Source organism: Symphalangus syndactylus, chromosome 19, assembly GCF_028878055.3.
Source record: "Symphalangus syndactylus isolate Jambi chromosome 19, NHGRI_mSymSyn1-v2.1_pri, whole genome shotgun sequence".
NCBI classification, from domain to species: domain Eukaryota; kingdom Metazoa; phylum Chordata; class Mammalia; order Primates; family Hylobatidae; genus Symphalangus; species Symphalangus syndactylus.
The window spans coordinates 73,798,193-73,819,921 of NC_072434.2; the positions used below are offsets into that span (position 1 = coordinate 73,798,193).

Consider the following 21,729-nt stretch of genomic DNA (forward strand, 5'->3'; position numbering starts at 1 on the left):
GGCGCCCGCCACCACGCCCGGCTAATTTTTTGTATTTTTAGTAGAGACGGGGTTTCACCGTGGTCTCGATCTCCTGACCTCGTGATCCGCCCGCCTCGGCCTCCCAAAGTGCTGGGATTACAAGCGTGAGCCACCGCGCCCGGCCAGAGAACAGTTTTTTGTGAGCCCATAAGTAATTGTCTGCAATAGACATGCAGGGGCCTCTACTGTCATCTCTTATGCAACTGAACTTCCTAAAAACTGTGGTGTTTATCTCTTCTGTTGCTCAGCACTGCTGGGACTGGGGCTGCAAAAAAACAAAAAAGCACCCGGGTTTACTGTCCTTAAAAAACTGTCTGCTCAAGGAGATAAGCACATACATGACAGGATGTGATAAGATATTAAGCAGAATGTGATCAGAATCATAGGAAGTATATACAAAAGATGGGAACACTGATAGAGGTGACTACAACCACCTGCATTGTAGAGGAGATGACATTCAAGCTGAGCTTTGAAGGATGAGTAGCAGTTGGCCAGGAATGGAGAGGGGGAATAAACCATGGGGAAGTAGTACACAGGCATGGCATGTTCAGAGCGTTTTTGGAGCAGGGCAACCAGAATATACTGGAGGTGGCTAGTAGAGGAGATTGGAAAGGAAAGGGTCAGATTATGAATGGATTTATGTATTATGCAAAGAAGTTTATATTCGACCCTTTTTTTGACAATCTGGCATTTAGCCTTATCATAAAGTAAAGATCTCTCAATGCTTCACATAGAAACTTCATCTGATCTCTTGAGGATCAAAAAATGGCTTTCTGGGTTTTTTTTTTCTTTCTCTCTCTCTTTTGTTTTTAATATCCCGCATATACTTTAACCACCATAAATTCAAGTTTTCTCTTACTCAGACATGAGTTGCTTAACAATGGAATAATTCATTTCTTTATTTCTCAACATTGCCCTTTTGAAGGTTTTAAGTTTTAGGTTTTCTAAAACTCCAAATACTTTTGGTTATCATTATCCAGGGAAAGCCTGAAGACACTCCAAAGCACAAGGACAAAAGAGACCTTGTTAGATGTAATTAAGCGCTCCAGCACCAGGGGCACAGGGAGCAAGAGAAAAATACAGAGTCAGAAACTGAGCTGAGTTCTACGGCGGTACAGAGTGAGGCCTGCCTCACCGCGGACTGGGGCAGGGAGGCCTTCATCTTGCTCTAAGCTGTGCAAAGTACCTCCCACAATGCTAAGTATAGAACTACTCAGTAAAAATTATGCAATGTGGCTGCGCACGGTGGCTCATGCCTGTAGTCCTAGCACTTTGGGAGGCTGAGGCAGATGGATTGCCTGAGCTTAGGAGTTCGAAACCAGCCTGGGCAACACAGCAAAACCTTGTCTGCAGTGAGCCGAGATAGCACCATTGCACTCCAGCCTGGGTGACAGCAGGAGACTCCATCTCAAAAAAAAAAAAAAATGCAATGCTTAATAAACTCTCTCTTCTCCTGATCCTCCTTCCTCTCCTCCTCCTCCTCCCACCACATCTCTCCTCATCCCGGTGGCTTTAAACACCAACTGTATAATAAAGCGTCCAACATTTATTTCCCCAACCTTGACCTCTCTTGACTCATACATCCACCTGCCTACTCAACATCCCTGTGTGATAACTAACAAGCAGCTCACACTCTACAAATCTTGATTTCTGCATCCTTTATGTGGCAGACGATATTGACCAAAGATGGGCACAATACCTCCTGTCCCACATGTTCTTCTACAATGTGACATTGACACCCTCCCATCCAGGGCTAGGGTCCATGTCTCCTCCCTTTGAAGTTTAACCAATCTTCGTGACTCCTTCAAGCAATAAAGGACAGCAGAAATGAGACTATGGGACTTCTGAGGCAAAGGCATGAAAATGTCACATGCTTCATATTTTGTTTCCTTGGGAGGCCACTTTTGGAGCCCAGCTGCCATGCCATGAGGGAGTGAACCCCAACATGAGGAGGTGCAGGAGTTCTGGCTGACATCGCAGCTGAGGGCCCAGCTGACAGCCAGCATCCACAGCCAGACGTGTGAGTAACAAGCCTCAGATGGCTCCAGCCAGCTTTTGAGCTGCCCTAACTAATCCCACCTGCAGCCGTCCCCATTGAACCCTGCCCAGGCTGCAACTGGTGAGCAAATCAAATGATTGCTGATGTTTCATGCCACTAAGTGCAGCATGGTTTGTTTGTCACTCAGCAGTAGATAACTGAAACGCGTCTGCCGAAACCTGCTCTGGTAATAGAGCCATTATCTACTCCATTGCTCAGGAAAAACCCCACTCTTCATCTCCCAGCAAATCCAGTGGATTCTGCCTTCAATTATATCCAGAATCCAGTCATTTCCTGTCACCTCCTTCCCCATCCCCTCCAAGCCTCTGTTATCTTTCAGGATGGGCAACAGCCCCTAATGGCTCCCCATGTCTGGACTTTGTCCCTTACGGCCTAGTCTCCATGAGTCTTTAGCATCCTAGTGCCTCTTGTGAGTAATTGTCTTGTGCCCTATTCCTTAATCGCATCAGGTCTCACTCAGAATTTAAAAATAGAAAAATTCTTTCAGTGGCCTACAAGACCCCATATTCTGCCCTACACAGCCTGGTTCACTCCCCATGCCATTGATCTCCCTCCCCCAGCTGCTGTCCCTGCGGGCCCTACCAGTATGCTCCCATCTCAGGGTCTTTGTCTTCTGGAGGGCTCTTCCCCCAGATACCACAGCCTTTGCTCCCTCCCCTCCCCTTTGGTCTCGGTACAAATGTCTCCTTAGGGAAGAATCCTGCAGGCACCCTACTGAAAGCAGAACTATGGCTTCCCCCGCCCTCTCGCCCTCCCAGCAGGCCCAACCCCCTCACCATTCGTTTTTTCACTGTACGTATCACCCCTGATGTGCTATATATTTACTTATTTGCCGCATCTGTCTCCTCCCTCACGCAAGTATTGCTCCATGAGGTCAGGAACTCTGCTTTCTTTACTGCTGCATCCCCAGGAACCATAACAGCACCTGGAATTAATGAGCATGCAATGAGTACTTGCTGAGCAGATGTGAATGAATTACTTTGAAACTGATGCCAAAGGGCACCATCAACACAGAGGTGAGTGAGTCAGAATAGTCCCGCCTTTGTTTCCACTCCCTTAGGAAAGTTTCTCTTTACTTGACTTCTTTAAAAGAAAATCCATCAACAAGTTAATCACAAGGAAAATACTGAGGGATTTTCTTCACTGCCAGACATTTAGAAAATACTCTGCACCTTTCTTCAGCCTCGAGGCTTCCTGACATTCCTTGAAGATGTTAGATCTAAACAAGCACCTGAGACAAGTACTTCACTGAACTAAATGCTTGTAAATATACTCGATGACGCTGCGGTAGAGGTAGAATTGTGTACCTCGAAGTTACTGAGACTTTCTGCTACTCTAGAAACCACTTCCTGTGTTAAGTGCAAAATAGGCATGATTTTATCTGTGTTCAGAAAGAAAAGTCAGAAAATTAAATCACAGTGATAGCTTATCTTATGCACACGGCATTTTTCTTTTAACACTAGAAGACTTTAAAAACCAAATATGTAATTTATATACCTTATAGAAAGATTTTAAAACATACATTAAAAGGTAAATAAAAATAATTTAAAATCCTAGAGGCTGGGTGCAGTGGCTCACGCCTATAATCCCAGCACTTTGGGAGGCTGAGGCAGGCACTTGGGGCCAGGAGTTCAAGACCAGCCTGGCCAACACGGTGAAACCCCACCTCTACTAAAAATACAAAAATTAACCAGGCATGGTGGCACACGCCTGTCGTCCCAGCTACTTGGAAGGCTGAGGCACGAGAATCTCTTGAACCCCAGCGGCGGAGATTGCAGTGAGCCAAGAATGCGCCACTGCACTCTAGCTTGGGTGACAGAGCAAGACTCCATCTCTAAATAAATAAATAAATAAATTTAATTTACTCTAATCCCAGAGATAACAATTATTACTTGATGCATATTCTTTTACCATTTTGTCAATGTATCCATCTACACATTTATATTTTTTCTTATTAAAATGGAGCCATACCAAAATAACTGCTTGAAGTCTGTTTGAAGTCAGCTTTGCCCTTTAAGATTTCAAAGATAGGCCAGGCGCGGTGGCTCACACCTGTATTCCCAGCACTTTGGGAGGCCGAGACGGGCAGATCACCTGAGGTCAGGAGAGCGAAACCAACCCGGCTAACACAGTGAAACCCCGTCTGTACTAAAAATACAAAAAATTAGCCGGGTGTGGTGGCGGGCACCTGTAGTCCCAGCTACTCGGGAGGCTGAGGCAGTAGAATGGCATGAACCAGGGAGGCGGAGCTTGCAGTGAGCGAGATTGCACCACTGCACTCCAGCCTGGGCGGGCAACAGAGTGAGACCCAAAAAAATAAAAAATAAAAAAAAATAATTAGAAAGAGAGTGTGAAAAGTATCTGCCATGTAGAAGACATTCCATGTGATGATAAAGTTATTGTTATTAAAAGTAAGTTGGAGTCAGCTCATGGTGTGCTAAAGAGGTTTTTTATCCTATGGGCAGTGGGGGTCAAGGAAGGATTTAAGCAGGGAATTACACAATTCAATTCACGTTTGACAGAGCTCTCTGTGGACCCAATTGGTACTTAACCTTGGAGCCCCTTGAAATTCTATCTAGAATATTCTGTGTAAATGCATATGTGTACTTCACTCAGGAAGAGTCCCTAGTTTTCATTAGGTCACAGTGAGCCTGTGACCCCATACAAGTTAAGAATCACTGACAACAGAAAAAACACGTTGGGCATGGTGGGGTGGGCAGGAAGGGAAGGTGGAAAGAACAAGGAGATGCCATATTGTAAAAATACTCACCAGACCTGTGGAGATGACCGTATGGGGAGGAACTGCAGCCTCCTGCCGACAGCAGGAGGTGAACCATCTGGGAAGTGGGTCCTCCAGCCCCAGTCTAAACCTCAGGTGACTGCAGTCTCACAAGAGACTCCAAGTGAGAAGCACCCAATTAAGTTGCTCTCGATTCCTGATCCACGGAGACTGTGTGAAAGAATAAGCTCATCATTTGAAGCTACTAAGTTTTGGGGTTCATTATAGAGCAATAGATGACTGATACATTCCTTTAAGTGTTACCACAACTCCATTCCTGGGCTTCACTGCCTTTGGCTCATTTGAGAGTCAAGTTTTCACGAGAAGCTTCTTTGTAACATTTCCACACACAGACCCTGGCAAACTGACTTCAGAGCCTAGCTTTTTTTTTTTTTTTTTTTTTTTTTAATATGGAGTCTCCCTCTGTTGCCCAGACTGGAGTGCAGTGGCGGGATCTTGGCTCACTGCAACCTCTGCCTCCCAGGTTCAAGTGATTCTTCTGCTTCAGCCACCCAAGAAGCTACGATTACAGGCACCCACCACCACACCTGGCTAATTTTTTTTTTTTTAATTTCTAGTAGAGACGGGGTTTCACCATGTTGGCCAGGTCAAACTCCTGACCTCAGGTGATCCACCCACCTCGGCCTCCCAAAGTGCTGGGATTAGAGGCATGAGCCACTGTGCCCAGCCAGAGCCTAGCTCATAATCACTCCACTCTACTGCCTCCCACCTTCCTTTCTTTATGTAATAAGATTGCAGTACACAGTGCTGTACATTAAACAAAATGTTTTTATACACGTAGTCACACTTCATCCTCACAGGGGTCCTGAGGCAGGAGAACAGTTACTTTTGTATTTCTCCATTTTGCAGTTTATAAAACTGAGGCTCAGAAAAATTGAACTTCTTTGCCCGAGGTCATTCAGGTACTAAGTGGTAGCTGGGACTCAAAGCAGTTCTTCCGACTCAAATCCCAGGTTCTTTCTGTATTCGTCTGCTTGGGCTGCCATCACAAAGCAGCACAAACCGGGAGGCTTAAACAACAAACATGTCGCATCTCACAGTTCTGGAAGCTGAAGTCCAAGATCAAGGCATCAGCAGGGTTAGAACCTTCCAAGGGGTTGAGAGAGACTCTATTCCACGCCCCACTCCTGGCTTCTGGGGGGTGCTGGCAATCCTTGCGCATTCCTTGGTCTGCAGGTGCATCACTCCAGTGTCTGTCTCCATTGTCACATGGCGTTCTCTCCTGTGTGTCTCTCTCCTCCTCTTTTTTTGTTTTGTTTTGTTTTTGTTTTTTTGAGTCAGGGTCTCCCTTGTTGCCCAGGCTGGAGTGCGTTGATATGATCATAGCTCACTGCAGCCTCGGGCTCCTGGGCTCAAGCCATCCTCCCACTAGCCTTCCAAGTAGCTGAGACTACAGGTGCGTGCCACCATGTCTGGCTAATTTTTAAATTTTTAGTAGAGATGGGGTCTTGATATGTTGCCCAGGGTAGTCTCAAACTCCTGGGCTCAAGCGATCCTCCCGCCTCAGCCTCCCAAATCACTGGGATTACAGGTGAGAGCCACTGCACCCAGCCTCTCCTCCTCTTATAAGAACACCAGTCATACTGGATTAAGGGCTTGCCCTAATGACCTCACCTTAACTTCATAATTACATCTGCAAAGACCCTTTTTCCAAGTAAGTTTGCATCCACAGGTACTGGGCTTAGGACTTTAACATATCTTTTGGTGGGGGATACAATACAACCCACAGCATTTTCATAACTCATATTTTCCCTTAGCAGACAATCTTTAGAGCATCGTTGGACTGTGCCTAAACTGCAAATTCTTGGTGCTGGCCTTGTCACAAAGCACAGCCTGGGAAAGGAGCATTCCGGAAGAGTATGTCAGTGAACCCACCAGGGGGCACTACATGACCAGAAAATAACCCCAAAACACCAGCGGTACCATTAAATTCCATTCTGTTAATTAATACTGTTTCTTAACTTTATTTCTTAAATCAGCAATTTCACATTCGATAAAGAGTCAAGGATTTCCTGATACTCGAATCACAGATTTCCGAGCAGCTTCAAAACTCATTGTTCCCCTATATGTAGTAGTGGATTGCTAGTAGCCCTACCAGATCCTTGAATTGCTCTGGAATGCCAGGTGGAGCTAAATTGAGGGGTCAGGAACTCCTCATTGGATTTGAGATTCAAGTGAGATCATATATCTAAAAATAAGTTGAAGGGCAGGATAGCCAATCTCTGCAGGATTGGGGTCAATCTATCTCTGGGAGGTAATGTTCAACTCTAAGCAAAGCTGCACAAGAAGAGAAATCTGCACTCGGTTGCTGCTTCCTGGCTGGCCCCACTACTCCTCCCTTCCTTCCTGTTCAGATACATGTCCCACAAACTTGCCCCCAAACCCCATTGCCTACCAGGTCCCAAAGAGGCCCCAAGTTCCAAAGCCACTTCCCCCACAAGCACAATCTCCAGTTTCCTTAAAGTCAGCAGTAAGGAAAGGCCTCTCCTTAACTGAAACAAAACGCGAAATTCTTTTGGGCAAATCAAGAAGGGATCTGGAAGGAAAACCCATAGGGCAGCCTCAGTATCAGCAGTCCCTGACTCCCGCCCCTGTGTGGTGAATCTGTTCCTTGGGATTCTGGCATTTCGCCTTAACACAGATGGCGCTCTTCTGGGCTGATTAAAAGGCTCGGCATATTCTCTCCATGGTTATCCTTACTGTGCACTTATAGGTGGTGCCAGCACTCATTCATTCATTCCACAGATGTTTGTTGGGCACCTAAAATGTGCCTGACACTGGGGCAGATGCTACAGAAGAAAAAAAAAAAAGAAAGCTCAAGTCTCTCCCCTCAAAGATTTTACATTATCAGCTCAGAGGGCTCCAAACTCCTTGCCCAGCCATTCCTACAAAATGGGGGCAGGGGGAGTAAATTTTTAAAAGAAACTGAACAGATAATGTTTTAAGGAGGAAATCAATCACCTCAACAGAGAGGATGGAGGAAAAGTTCTGAGTCGAGATCCTCCCTAAGAAAGGAGGGAGAGGGCCAGGCGCAGTGGCTCATGCCTGTAATCCCAGCACTTTGGAAGGCTGAGATGGGAGGATTGCCTGAGGTCAGGAGTTCGAGACCAGCCTGGCCAACGTGGTGAAACCCTGTCTCTACTAAAAATGCAAAAATTAGCTGGGTGTGGTGGTGGGTGCCTGTAATCCCAGCTACTCGGGAGGCTGAGGTAGGAGAATTGCTTGAAGCCAGGAGACAGAGGTTGCAGTGAGCCGAGATCGCACCACTGCACTCCAGCCTGGGCAACACAGCAAGACTCCATCAAAAAAAAAAAGAAAGAAGAAAAGAAAGGAAGGAAGGAAGGAAGGAAGGAAGGAAGGAAGGAAGGAGAATGCAGGAGGGAGAGTGAGACTCAGGAAAGAGCAGGGGGAGTTGACAACCACCCTTTCTACCAGCTCTCATTTAGCCCATAGTATGTTTCTAACCCATAGATATTTCTAACTGAGAAATATCTCTGAGCAACATGTCCTCACTGCTCAGACATAAGGATTTTCTCACTCACTGCATTTAATACTGTATTCAATCTCTGTTGTTCTCTGTTCCATTTTCCACAAGCGGCAGTGCCTTCAGGAACAAAACCATTCCTCAAGCCCCAGCAGGATTTCTCCAAATGTGGGACCACCTGCATTAGAAATCCATGGGGTCGGCCAGGCGCAGCACTCATGCCTGTAATCCCAGAACTTTGGGAGGCCGAGGTCGGGGGGTGGATCACCTGAGGTCAGGAGTTCGAGACCAGCCTGGCCAACATGGTGAAACCCCACCTCTACTAAAAATACAAAAATTAGCCTGGCATGGTGGTAGGCACCTGTAATCCCACTACTCAGGAGGCTGAGGCGGGAGAATCACTTGAACCCGGGAGACGGAGATCGCAGTGAGCTGAGATTGCACCACTGCACTCCAGCTTGGGTAACAGAGCAAGATTCCATTTCAAAAACAGAAATAATAACAACAAAAAAATGAAGGCAGAGATAGGAGCAATGCTTGCTGGGAACACCAAAAGTGGCTAGTAGGGCACCAGAAGCCAGGAGAGAGGCCTGGAACAGATTTTCCCTCAGCTCTCTGAGGGAAGCAACCCTGCTGACACCTTGACCTCGGACTTCTGGCCTCCAGAACTGTGAGACAATAAATTTCTGTTGTCCAAGCCACTTGGTCTGTGGTACTTTGTTACAGCGGCCCCAGTCATCTAATCCAGGAAGGTGACATGGTGTGACACTACAGAGTTTGATTGCATGCCTGCTGGCCTAGCTGCTAGTCCACACAATTTTAGGGAAAGGAAGAGAAAGTCTAATGACGCTGACCTAAATCTCTCTCTCCTGTAAAGTCACAGGGAACATCAATAAACCCAGGAAGCTTTTTCTATTAGGCCTCATTAGTCTTCCATTAAAGGGCACATTTCACCAAGCTGATAGATGGAAATGGTATTGGCTACTGTCTGGGCCCTAATAAGAAGCTGGCGGAACACAAATGAAGATGTTTGAAAGGGCAAGAAAGACAGGCTGCTGAGAGGTCTAGAGGTGGAGCATATGGTGGGTGGTCTGTGCAGTGGGGAAACCCCCACCCCAGTTTCCTGGAGTAGGTTACATCTTCCCATGTGAAAGCCAATAATCCGTTATCAAAACTTCTCAAAATCAGCCCAGAAAGGGCTGCAAAAAGGCATAAAAGAACTCTTGGGGGGTGACAGAAAAGTTCCATACTGGGACGAGGTTGAAGTTGTCACATGACCATGTACATTCGTCAAAACTCATTGTACACTTAAAATTGGTGAATTTTGTTGTATGTAAATTATACCCCAGTAAAGCTGATTAAAATGTTAAAATTAACCATAAAAGAAAATTTCAGTTGGTGGTGTTCAGGGATAATTTTATTTTATTTTATTTTTGAGACGGTGTCTCACTCTGTTCCTCAGACTGGAGTGCAGTGGCGTGATCATGGCTCATCTCAACCTCCGCCTCCTGGGTTCAAGCGATTCCCCCGCCTCAGACTCCCGAGTAGCTGGGATCATAGGCATCTGCCACCATGCCCAGCTAATTTTTGTAGTTTTAGTAGAGACGGGGTTTCACTATGCTAGCCAGGCTGGTCTCGAACTCCTGACCTCGTGATCCGCCTGCCTCGGCCCCTCAAAGTGCTGGGATTATAGGCGTGAGCCACGGAGAATTTTTTTTTTAAGCAGTTGTTGTGAAAACTATCTTTTAAATAAGAAACCAGGCTGAAAACAGTCCATTTAATTTGAAACACAGTATCAAAAATAAATAAGTAAATAAAAGATAATTCTATGGTACTTTTATCAGAATATGGAGGAAACACATAAATATAATTAAAAAGAAAAGAGGAACCAGAAAATCCTCTTTTTCTGAATAAAAAACAAGAATTTAAATGACCCGAATGAATAATCCCTGGGTATCAATGCTGTTAAATGCAGAAATAAACAGAGATGCATCACATTAGAACTGATGGAAGATTTGCTGGTAACTTTCAAATGAGAAGATGAAGGTAGGAAATTGTCGTATCACTGAACTCAAGAACTCTATCCACAACTCTAGCCTTGGCTTAATGTTGTAGACTGTTATTTGTAGCATATTCCTGTTAGATAAACAAAATCTGTATGCTTTGGAGGATGACAAACTCAAAGATCTGAGTTTAATACTAGAGAACTGGATGTTAACTTCAGGACTATTTTCCATCTTAAAGCTAACCTGAGCTTATGCTGAATTTATAGAAGTGCTCTGGGAATGTTTTCTACCACAAACCCTTTCTCATCTGTGTCTCCATACTTATTTGGCATCACAGTGCAATAAAGAGCCCTGGTTTGGATGTCACCCTTGACTATAATATAAAGATAAGAAGAGCGACCTTGTCAGGTGGTGTAAGGATCAAAGGAAGTGACATAAAGCACCCAGAACAGGGCCCGGCTCAACAGAACGCTGTTTTCCTTAGGCATTAAATAATTGAATCCCTTTTGAAATCATAGCTCTGTGTTTTGGGCTTTCTATACTGCATTTTTAAAAGGAGAGGTGTCAGTTTGGTTTGGTTTAAGGTAGAAATTCCAACATTGATACATACTAGCTGTGGAAACTGGACAAAATATGTAATCCATTTGGGCCTTTGTTTCTTCATCTGTAAAATGGGATAATACCTCCCTTATAAATCTGTTGTAAGAATTAGGTTTTATAATACATGTAAAGCACTTAGCACTATACCTAGTGTTTATCAAGTACTCAATAAATTATACTAGTATTAGATGATACTTTAGTTTTATTATAGCCTTACCACAATCACTTGGTGGCATATAAGAGATCCACTATTTTTTTGTTTTTTTTTGAGATGGAATCTCTCTCTGTCACCCAGGCTGGAGTACAGTGGTGTGGTCTTGGCTCACTGCAGCCTCTACCTCCGGGGTCAAAAGGTTCTCCTGCCTCAGCCTCCCAAGTAGCTGGGATTGCAGGCGTGCACCACCACATCCAGCTAATCTTTGTAGTTTTAATAGAGACAGGGTTTTACTATGTTGACCAGGCTGGTCTCAAATTCCTGACCTCAAGTGATCCGCCTGCCTCGGCCTCCCAAAGTGCTGGGATTATAGGTATGAACATACAGCCCGGCCAGAGACTCCCACTTTTAACTTTCCCATAAATCAACATATTTGCAATTAAGTTCATTACATTAAATCCATAGAGAGCTGCTGAGTTTTGTTTCATTCATTCACTCATTCAACATCTTCCGAGTGATTGAGGGTTTACTATGTGCCAAATACTATTTTAGGCATGGGGATGGAGCAAGGAACAAGGCCAAAGCATTTCCTGCCCTTATAGAGCTTATAATCTGGAGAGGGAGCACACAATAAACTAATAAAGGATATGTATTTTAAGTGATGTTAAATGCTATGGAGTGGGGCATAGAACAAAGTAGGGGGCAAATGAAGTGCTGGGGGATGAAATGGAGAGGGGTTGCTATTTCATATAAGAAAAGAAAAGCCCCCCTCATGAGGTGCCCTGTGAGCAGAACACATGGGGGCTGTGAGGGCCATGTAGACATCTGGGACAAGAGCATTCCAGGAAGAGGAAAAAAGCACATGCAAAGGCCCTGAGGCCAAATGCTGTTTGATGTGTACAAGAACCAGCAAGAAGGCCTGTAGGATCAGAGTCAAGAGAATGAAGGGTTTGGGGGAGCAGACCATGGATGACTTTATAGGCCACTGTGAGTGAAATGAGGCTTTGGGCAGAGGGTGGCCTGATGGGACCTATAGTACCCTCCTCCCCTTAACACTGGCTGTTTTTTTGTTGCTGTTTTGTTTTGTTTTGTTTTTTGTTTTGTTTGAGATAGAGTCTCGCTCTGTCACCCAGGCTGGAGTGCAGTGACGTGATCTCGGGTCACTGCAACCTCCGTCTCCTGGGTTCAAGCCATTCTCCTGCCTTAGCCTCCCAGGTAGCTGGAACTACAGGCGCCCACCACCACGCCTGGCTAATTTTTGTATTTTTAGTAGAGGTGGGGGTTACACCATGTTGGCCAGGCTGGTCTCGAACTCCTGACCTCAAACGATCCACCCACCTTGGCCTCCCAAAGTCCTGGGATTACAGGCAACACTGGCTGTTTTAAAGGAGAATTGTTATTTATTTTTGGTTTTGTTTATTTACATTTTAATAGGATTGCTCTAGCAGCTGTGTTGAGAAAAGACAACACAGGGAGACAATCATAGAAGCAGGAAGGGGAGGTAGCTGCAAAAGGCAGGAGAGAGCTGAGGCGGGCTGGTGCAGGAGGTGGCTGGGGTTGGGGGGTGGGGCAGTGCGAGTAGCAGAAGCAGATTCTGGATGCTCTGACAGTAGAGCCTGTAGGCCTCGCTGATGGATCAAATGTGGGTGTGAGAAGTCAGGCAGGGCTCCAAGGTTTGGCCCTGGTGTGATGTTTAATATTAAGTGTCAACTTGATTGAAGGATTCACAGTTTTGTTCCTAGGTGTGTCCGTGAGGGTGTTCCCAAAGGAGATTAACATTTGAGTCAGTGGACTGGGAGAGGCTGACCCACCTTCAATCTGGGTGGGCCCCACCTAATCGGCTACTAAAGCGGCTAGAATAAAGCAGACTTGCTGAGTCTTTTGGCTTTCATCTTTCTGCCTTGCTGGATGCTTCCTGCCCACAAACATAAGCCTCCAAGTTCTTCAGCTTTTGGACTCTTAGACTTACACCAGTGGTTTGCCAGGGCCTTTTGCGCCTTTGCCCACAGATAGAAGGCTACACTATCAGCTTCCCTATTTTTGAGGGTTTGGGACTTGGACTGATCCACCACTGGCTTCCTTGCTCCTCAGCTTGCAGATAGCCAATCACAGGACTTTACCTTGTGATCATGTGAGTCAATTCTCCTCAATAAACTCCCTTTCATACATACATGTATCCTATTAGTTCTGTCCCTCTAGAGAACTCTGACCCTAATTAATACACCTGGCAAATTGCCATTTACTGAGATACAAAAGATTGCAGAAGGCACTGGTTTGGTCAAGAAATCTGGATGTTTGGTTTGTTTGTTTGTTTGTTGATTATTTTGAGACGGAATCTCACTCTTTCGTCCAGGCTGGAGTGCAGTGGCATGATCTCGGCTCACTGCAACCTCTGCCTCCCAGGTTCCAGCAATTCTCCTGCCTCAGCCTCCTGAGTAGATGAGACTACATGTGCACGCCACCACACCTGGCTAATTTTTTGTATCTTTTAGTAGAGATGGGGTTTCACCATATTGTCCAGCCTGGTCCTGACCTCGTGATTCACCCGCCTTGGCCTCCCAAAGTGTTGGGATTACAGCCGTAAGCCACTGTGCCCGGCCTTGGTTTTTATTTCGTTAGTATTAAGAAACCTAATAGGCATTCATTCAAGTGGACGTATCAAGTAAGCAATTGTACATAGAAGCCATAGAAGCCTAGGCAAGCTAGAAATTAAGGAATCATCAGCTTTAGATCATACTGAAAGCCTTAAGACCAGATGAAATGAATGGGCAAGTAAGTGACTGCAGAGAAAGAGTGCCACAGACTGAGCTCTGGAGTCAGACAGGAAGAAGAAGCAGCACTCCCTGAGCTGGGGGGTGTGTAGAGTTGTACAGAGAGAGAGAGAGAGTGCCAGAGGTTTGCAGAGGGTTCCCTTCAAGTCTTCTACTGAGCAGTGCAGGCAAGTGAAGAAATACCTGCATTTCTCCTACTGTGGTAAGCACTCCTACCCCATGCCAGGTAAAGAATCACCTGCGAATATTAGAGAAAACAATCCCCAGCACTCATGCATGGCCCAGAGGAACTCCTAATTCTGCCAATCACGGTGAAAACCTTCATAACTCAAGGACTTGTTGAGTAGAATGCTGCTCAGGGCCCACCCCCTAAAAAAAAGTGTAAAAACAAGACCTGAAGCATCAAGCTCTTTCCAAGGAACTTACCTGCACCCCAGAACAAAGCTCAAAAATATTTATAAAAATTAACATTATATGTATCTCAAAGTAAAATTCTCAATGTCTGGCATTCAATAAAAAATTACCTGGCTTGTAAAGTAGGAAAATATTACCTACAATGAAGAGAAAAGCCAATCAATATAAACAATCTGCCGGGCGCGGTGGCTCACGCTTGTAATCCCAGCACTTTGGGAGGCCGAGGCGGGCGGATCACGAGGTCAGGAGATCGAGACCACGGTGAAACCCCGTCTCTACTAAAAATACAAAAAATTAGCCGGGCGTGGTGGTGGGCGCCTGTAGTCCCAGCTACTCGGAGAGGCTGAGGCAGGAGAATGGCGTGAACCCGGGAGGAGGAGGTTGCAGTGAGCCGAGATTGCGCCACTGCACTCCAGCCTGGGCGACAGAGCGAGACTCTGTCTCAAAAAAAAAAAAACAAAAAAAACAAAAAAAAAACAATCTCAGAAATTACTTAGGTGATAAAGTTAGTAGAAATGACACATGTTCCATATGCTTGAGCATTAAACACGGAAACCAGAGGACCCAGATGCAGGTCCAGACACCAAGTGAAACTTCTGCAGGTGAAATGGCAATGCCTGAGAGGAAAAATACGCTGGATGGAACTGACAGCAGATTAGATATTATAGCAAAGATGAGTGAATTTAAAGACACAGCAATGGAAATTACACAAAAATGAAAAACAGAAAAAAGACTGACAAAAAACGAACAAAGCCTGAGTTAGCTGTGAGACAAATTCAAGTGATCTAATATTTGTGTAGTAGAATCGCCAAACGAAAGGAGAGGCAGGGGCACAAAAAATATTTGAAGAAATAATGGCCGATAAAACTCCAAATCTGATAGCAACTATAAACTCAAAGACAAGAGAAGTTCAGTGAAACTCAAGGACAAGAACTTTAAAGAAAATCAACAGCAAGGCACATCATAATCAAATTGCTTCAGACCAGTGATACAGATGAAATCTTAAAATTAAGCGGAGATAAAAGACACGTTGCATAAAAGAAATAAAGATAAGAATGGCAGTTGACTCCTTATCGGAAACAAAATAAGCCAGAGAACACTGAAACGGTATCTTCATGTTAGAAAAAAAAAAAAATCGAAAACCCTAAAAATCAAAATTGAGCAAAAATAGCTTCAAACACAGAAATGAAATAAAGACTTTTTTGGATCTATAAAAGCTGAAAGAACTAGTCACCAGCAGATCTACACTTCAAGATCTGTCAAGGAAAGCCCTTCAGGCAAAAGGGAAATGAGGCCATGGAAATCTAATCTACGCAAGAGAATAAGGAGTCCTAGGTATGGTAACTGTGCGAGTAAATATAAAACACTTTTTTCTTATTGCTTAAATCTATTGAAAAGAATTGGCTGAAAATGCAGTATATATGTACAAAGTATTGAATATTATTCAGTCTTAAACAGGAAGGAAATTCTGACACATTCTACGATGTTACAGATGAATCTTGAGGACATTATTCTAAGTGAAATATGACAGTGAGGAAAAGACAAATACTGTATGACTCCATTTATATGAGGTACTGTACCTAGAGAAGCCAATTCCTAGACAGGAAGTAGAATGGTGGTTGCCAGGCACTGTGGGGAGAAGTGAATGGGGAGTTGTTGTTAAACAGGTATAGAGTTTCAGGTTTGCAACACGAAGCGTTCTGGAGATGGATGGTGGTGATGGTTGCACAACAATGGGAATATATTTAATGCCACTGTACATTTCAAGATGGTTGAGATGGTACATTTTATGTCTATTTTACCACAATTAAAAGGAAAAGAGAGACAGAGAATTAGTAGCTTATTAAGTAAAAACAATAACAATGTATGTGGGCGCACAACATCCTCAGCACAGATGCTGGGGGAGGATGGAAGCAAATGGTTGTGAGTTTCTTATACTCTGTGTAAACTAGTGTATTCTCACTTGGAGGTGGACTGTGATGAAGACCTATACTATCAACCCCAAAACCACCACTAAACCTCACAAGAAGTTATTCTTCCTAAGCAACAAATTAGATAAAAGCATCACAAAAATGCCTCTGTCCACTGAAAAGGCCCAGAAATAGCGGTCCCCTGGAGCAGCAAGCACAAGCGTACACATATATCAAAAATTATCAAAATGTACACTCTAAATATGTGCATGCCGGGTGCAGTGGCTCACGCCTGTAATCCCAGCACTTTGGGAGGCTGAGGCAGGCGGATCTCCTGAGGTCAGGAGTTTGAGACCAGCACGGCCAACATGGCAAAACCCCGTCTCTACTAAAAATACAAAAATTAGCTGGGTGTGGTGGCGCGTGGCTGTAATCCCAGCTACTCAGAAGTCTGAGGCAGGAGAGTCACTGGAACCCGGGAGGCAGAGGTCATAGTGAGCTGAGATCACGCCACTGCATTCCAGCCTGTGCAACAAAGCAAGACTCCATCTCAAAAAATAAAATAAAATAAATAAATACATACACATGTGCAGTTATGCCTATCATACTTCAATAAAATTGTTTCAAATAAAAGCACAATGAGCTGCCTGAACAGGTGAAAATTCCAGTGGTAGTCATAATGTCTTTCCACAGACTTTCTCTTCTCCTTTCTTTCAGGGACATAATAATATTGCATTTCCTGTCCTCTTTGAAATTAAGTCTTGCCACATGACTGCTTTGGCCCATGAAATGTAAATACAAGTTCTTATAGCAATTCCTGGTAAGTGCTTCTCTAGCTAATGCACAATCGGTCCTAATGCATAGCCACTCCTACCTGAGTGATTGTGGAGATGCATTTAGATAAAACACATTCGGTCAGCCTGGGTCTAGGAGGGCCCATGAGCAAGTCTCTGCTAGTGGGAGTGGACAGGTAGTCTGAGTGAGGAACTTTGCTATGTAAGTCATAACTGGGTTGAGAGATCTGCGTTACTGCAGTTAATCTAGCCCATTCTGACTGAATATTCCCTAGCAACAGAGGTATCTGATCATGGACATAGTTTTGACAGTGGAAGGTAAAGTGGCCCAGTGACCTCTGAGGTGTCTACTTTCTTGAAGATGTGAGTTATATGTCATAGTCTCCACCAGCCTGGGTGTGGAATTGAGCTTCCATTTTCAAGTCTCCACTTGTATGTCCAGAATTTGGCTCCTTCTCAAGGTAACACCCAGGGATTGCTGAGTTCCCAAGTGCTCAGACACAAGTCCACTCATTTTCTTCAATTCCAGTTACCAAAGAAAGTCACCATTCCACCGAGGCTGTGACCAGTGCCCTCCACCAGGCCTAGCTCCAAGAATCTCATGCATCAAGCCCCAGGGCTCCTCACGTTGGGCATTAAATGTAAGGTCATGCCACATTCTTTAGCATTGTCAGGAAGCAGGAAGGAAAGTACCAGATACTCGAAGGACCCACTGACCTGGAAAAAAGTGGGATCTAGTTTCGGCTTGAAAAAAATCCTTCTTCATAATTACATTTCCCTTAGGCAAATCTCCAACATGCCTAGGCTTTTGTATATCTGCTTTTACTGTGTCACAAACCTCCCCCAAAGAGAAGGGTGACGATAACTGGAGAAAATCACAAATTAATTTTTCAATATTTTTTTCTTCCATATAATCAGCAGTGCCTCAGAATCAAAGCAGTCTCTAAAAATATTTTGAAGAAATTTATTTTCTTTCAAAGATCCAAAGTTACTGAGATGCAAAGAATCTTCCACAGTATCATCCAAGGATACTGAACGGCTCCTTCAAACCTCGCCCTTGCATATTTCTTCTTCCAGTTGTGATACTGCAGTTACATTTGCAAACCAAATAATCCCTTTGGGTGGTTTTTCCAAAACAAATCATCTTTCCCAAAGGCCTACCTAAGTCTTCATTTTCCACAAAGTAGAAAACTGGCCACAGCTTTGAAATGGCAGCATAATTTGTATTTCTACCACCTTGTCCAGGTTTCAGGGATCTCTGGTCCAGTTTCAGTCAATAATGCTATCACTGCAGCTCACTGACTTCTTCTTTGTACGTAGCAGTTTTTCGCAGGAAGAAAACAAATCTAACCAATAGGAATAATTTCAGGTGATGCTGTTTTCTTCCCGCTTCCTGGGATCACTGTCTTTCCTCTGAAATGGTTTTAATCAGAACCAATCTATTATACTCAGGAGCCTAAATCAAACACGACATGCAGAGAGACAAACAAGCAACAAATGATCTGAGCCATTGAACAAGAAATATATACAAAACAATTTTAGGAATTACAGCTCTCACAACTTTTCACCATGGGGCCTTCTCTGTGATTTAGAAAAAACTGCATTTATTTATTATTAGGATCGGAGACAAGAGAAAAATACCGACGCAAATAGCCACTGGGGAAGAGGGAAGCTCTGATGTCAATTTATGTGGAGGATGGAGCCAAATTGACTCATACACACACAAAAAAGTATGTACTGGCATTTTCCACACAGTCCAGGTCACTTGGGAGCTTAGCCAAGGATATTTTGAGCATTCGACTACCTGTTGTGAACAAGGTTGGGAACTATGAGGCACTATGTGGCCCTGATCAAGCTCAGATGGGCCAAATCCTCAACCAAAATTCTCTTTCCCATAAATGTTTATCTCTACATTTCCCACAGAAGGGGATTCTAACTCAGTTTTGCTTCTGAAACCAAACTATCCAAGGCCAGGTGAGATGACTCATGCCTGTAATCCCAGCAATTTGGGAGGCCAAGGAGGGAGGATGCTTGAACTCAGGAGTTCAAGACCAGCCTGGGCAACATAATGAGACCCCATCTCTACAAAAAATTTAAAAATTGGCGCGGTGTGGTGGTGCGTGGTGTGTGCCCCTAGTCCCAGATACTCAGGAGGCTGAGGCGGGAGAATCGGTTGGGCTGGACTGACAGTGCCAGACTGTTAAAAAAATAAAAATAAAAAAACTCCTAAATTTGGAAACACATCCCCAGCTGAGGGCCAGGAGATACTTCTCAACCGTAATCCAGAACCCTCTAAAACGGGATGTGAAGAGGCTGCTGTCTGTAGTCTTGCGATGACCCTTCAGCACCTGGGCATCTTGCGCTTCTGTCATTACGCCCACACCTGCTCAGCTCCATCCAAGAGGGCCCAGCAGTTTGGAGTGAAAGCTTAGCTTCCCAACCGGTAAATGAACCTGCCTCCCATTCACAGGGCGGCCTCTGGCTGGACACCTGGGGCCTACTGCCTCCTTGTTACACATTAACCAAGTTCTGGCCTCGATTGTAACAGCGTCAGGCAAGTTTTTTCATGGCTGACAGCCACAGATGATGACCCAAGACAGCGTCTTAACTGAGACGGGCCAATTTGGCAAATGGACTGCTTTCCTCCCCAGTGCGGGCACCTTCCTCCTCTGTCCGGCAACTGGACCCCACTGTCCCCAGCCCTCTGTCACCCCCAAACCTGCCCACCGCCCGCCTCTACCCGACCCTCCCTCAGGGAAATCGGGACTCAGCCCCCAACGCCCCCACCTGCCGCTCTGCCCACCCCGGCGCACACCGCCAGAGGGCCCAACCCGCGCACGTGCTTCCGGCGCGCGCCGAGGTCCCCATGCGCCCCGCCCCGGCCTCCCCGTGCGCACGCGCGAACGCGGCGTGGGCCGAGCCTCGCGTAGCCCATCTCCTCTCCCTCCTCACGGTCGCGGCCGGACTGAGGGTGGAGGGCCCTGCGCCTGCGCGGAGCTGGAGTCCGGCTGGGCCGCAGCCGCTGGGAGACCGGCGGTTGCCGTGGGGACCGGTCGGGCCCCTCCCTCCTCCGGTCCCCCGCCCCAGGTCCTTCCCCACCGAGACGCGCCCGCGCCGGCGGACCGCGAGCGAGTGCAGCCGGTGACCCGGCGAGAGGTGGCGCCGCTCCCAAGATGTCGCAGACGGCCATGTCCGAAACCTACGGTACGAGGCCCGGGCTGGCGGGGCGCGCGGGTCGGGCCGCGGGGGGCGTCGGCGGCGCGGGGCCGGGCCTGGGCTGCGGGGGTCTTGAGGGTGGCAGTGGCGCCGGCCGGAGCCGGGGGACGGATCTCGGAGGTGTCTGGGCTTGGGACCGGGATGGGGGACACGGGCCGCTGGGGGCTCGGGTGGGGTAGCGGGTGCGCGGGGCGCGGGGGGGGGCTGTGCACAGCGCATTGGCGTGATCCGCCTTTTCAAGTTTCCTCTTGCTCTTTCTCTGCTCTTGCACTCTTAGCGCTTTTCCCCTCTCAGTCTAATGTAAATAACTGAAGGTTTGGAAAGCCAGCTTGATGTTCCGTTTCAGCTGCTATATTATCCCCAGCGAGCCGTGTGAAGGGCTTAGGGCGACGCCTGTGTTCCTCAAATACTTCAGTTTGACCTTTCCTGGTTTGGAATTCCTTGCTTTACTTTGGGATTACAGTGAGGAGTTATTGATAGATTAATTCATCTCTTCCTCCGGGGACCTCTTGCTTCGTTTATTTCTCCCTCCCTTTCAGTGTTTTTTAGCCTTTTCTGGGTTGCATTTTGGCTATTTATAAACATGTCTTGTCTCCTTCTTAAGACCGTAAACACCTTGGAAGCAAAGCCCTGGCTGTTTAATCTTTGTTTCCCTTGCAGCACCCAGACCTGGAGGTGCTCGACAAATACTGCTTTGAATAAGTGAAAGCTTTCCCAGTGCATATACTGTGTGCTTTTCTTTTTCTCCCCTTCTTTGGCCTTGCGTGGTAAGAATAAACAACTTGTACTAGTATTGTATCAGAGTTGGATATTAATAGATGTTTACCAGTCCCTAATCACTCTTTCAGATGTATGTATTCTCAGATTAAGACTTTGATTTGGGGTTTTACAGTCCCAGAGAGAGGCTCAAGTTCAAAATTACATACCTCAAGCCAAATTAGTCCTGTCTCCATCTGTCCTGGCATGCTGCTTCCTTCTCTGCAACAAATACTGTGGAATGGCATTAGGGAAGCGGGCACCGTGCTGGGAGGGCTGTAAGTCCTGCAGAAACACAGCAGACACGGCTCTGGTCTCAGGGAGCGTCCAGTCTATTGAGGGAATGCAGTATTAATCCAATTGTGATACTAATGAGTGAATAATTAAAAACCAGGCAAGAGTTCTGAAGGAGTGTGGTCCGTGAAAGTGTGTTAGAAAGAAAAGATGAGCCAGACAGGGGTGTCAGGGAGGCATTAACCGGCAGCACACAGAACATCTCAGGCCTGTGGTAAGGGCAACTCAAGAAGGGTGTGTTTTGAGCACCACGCTGGAGAGATGGATGAGGAGGCAGAGAGGAGAGGGTCTTGAGGAAGGCGTCAGTTTGTCTTGTAAGAAAAAATGGGAACTTTTGGAAGGGCTTCCATGCTGGGGTCACAGTGCATTTGGTCCACCTTCAGTGAGTGACTCCTGTGACTGGTACTGCCCTGTTCTTGGTGACACATGGGGCATGACATCTGTTCCTAG

General features: G+C 45.8%; 2 protein-coding genes and 1 long non-coding RNA gene across 3 annotated transcripts in view; 1 reads left to right on the plus strand and 2 right to left on the minus strand.

Annotated features, from left to right (window-relative positions):
* The window catches only part of LOC129458288 (uncharacterized), a 171,401-nt gene extending 166,412 nt beyond the window's left edge, over positions 1–4,989 (minus strand). The window contains exons 1-2 of the mRNA XM_055233994.2: positions 4,851–4,989; positions 2,906–3,005 (exon numbers count right to left, since the gene is read on the minus strand). Of these exons, the coding sequence (XP_055089969.2) occupies positions 2,906–2,918 (13 nt within the window). The 5' untranslated portion in view covers positions 2,919–3,005; positions 4,851–4,989. The remainder of the gene's footprint in view (positions 1–2,905; positions 3,006–4,850) is intronic.
* A 466-nt stretch (positions 4,990–5,455) lies between these two features.
* LOC129458634 (uncharacterized) lies at positions 5,456–19,995 on the minus strand. The gene is made up of 3 exons (XR_008649692.1): positions 19,817–19,995; positions 16,803–18,469; positions 5,456–7,669 (listed from the first exon to the last, which is right to left on the minus strand). It is a non-coding gene; the product is annotated as an uncharacterized lncRNA (long non-coding RNA).
* Positions 19,894–21,729, plus strand: part of RAB4A (RAB4A, member RAS oncogene family) — a 32,607-nt gene continuing 30,771 nt past the window's right edge. The window contains exon 1 of the mRNA XM_055234648.2: positions 19,894–20,217. Within this exon, the coding sequence (XP_055090623.1) occupies positions 20,187–20,217 (31 nt within the window). The 5' untranslated portion in view covers positions 19,894–20,186. The remainder of the gene's footprint in view (positions 20,218–21,729) is intronic.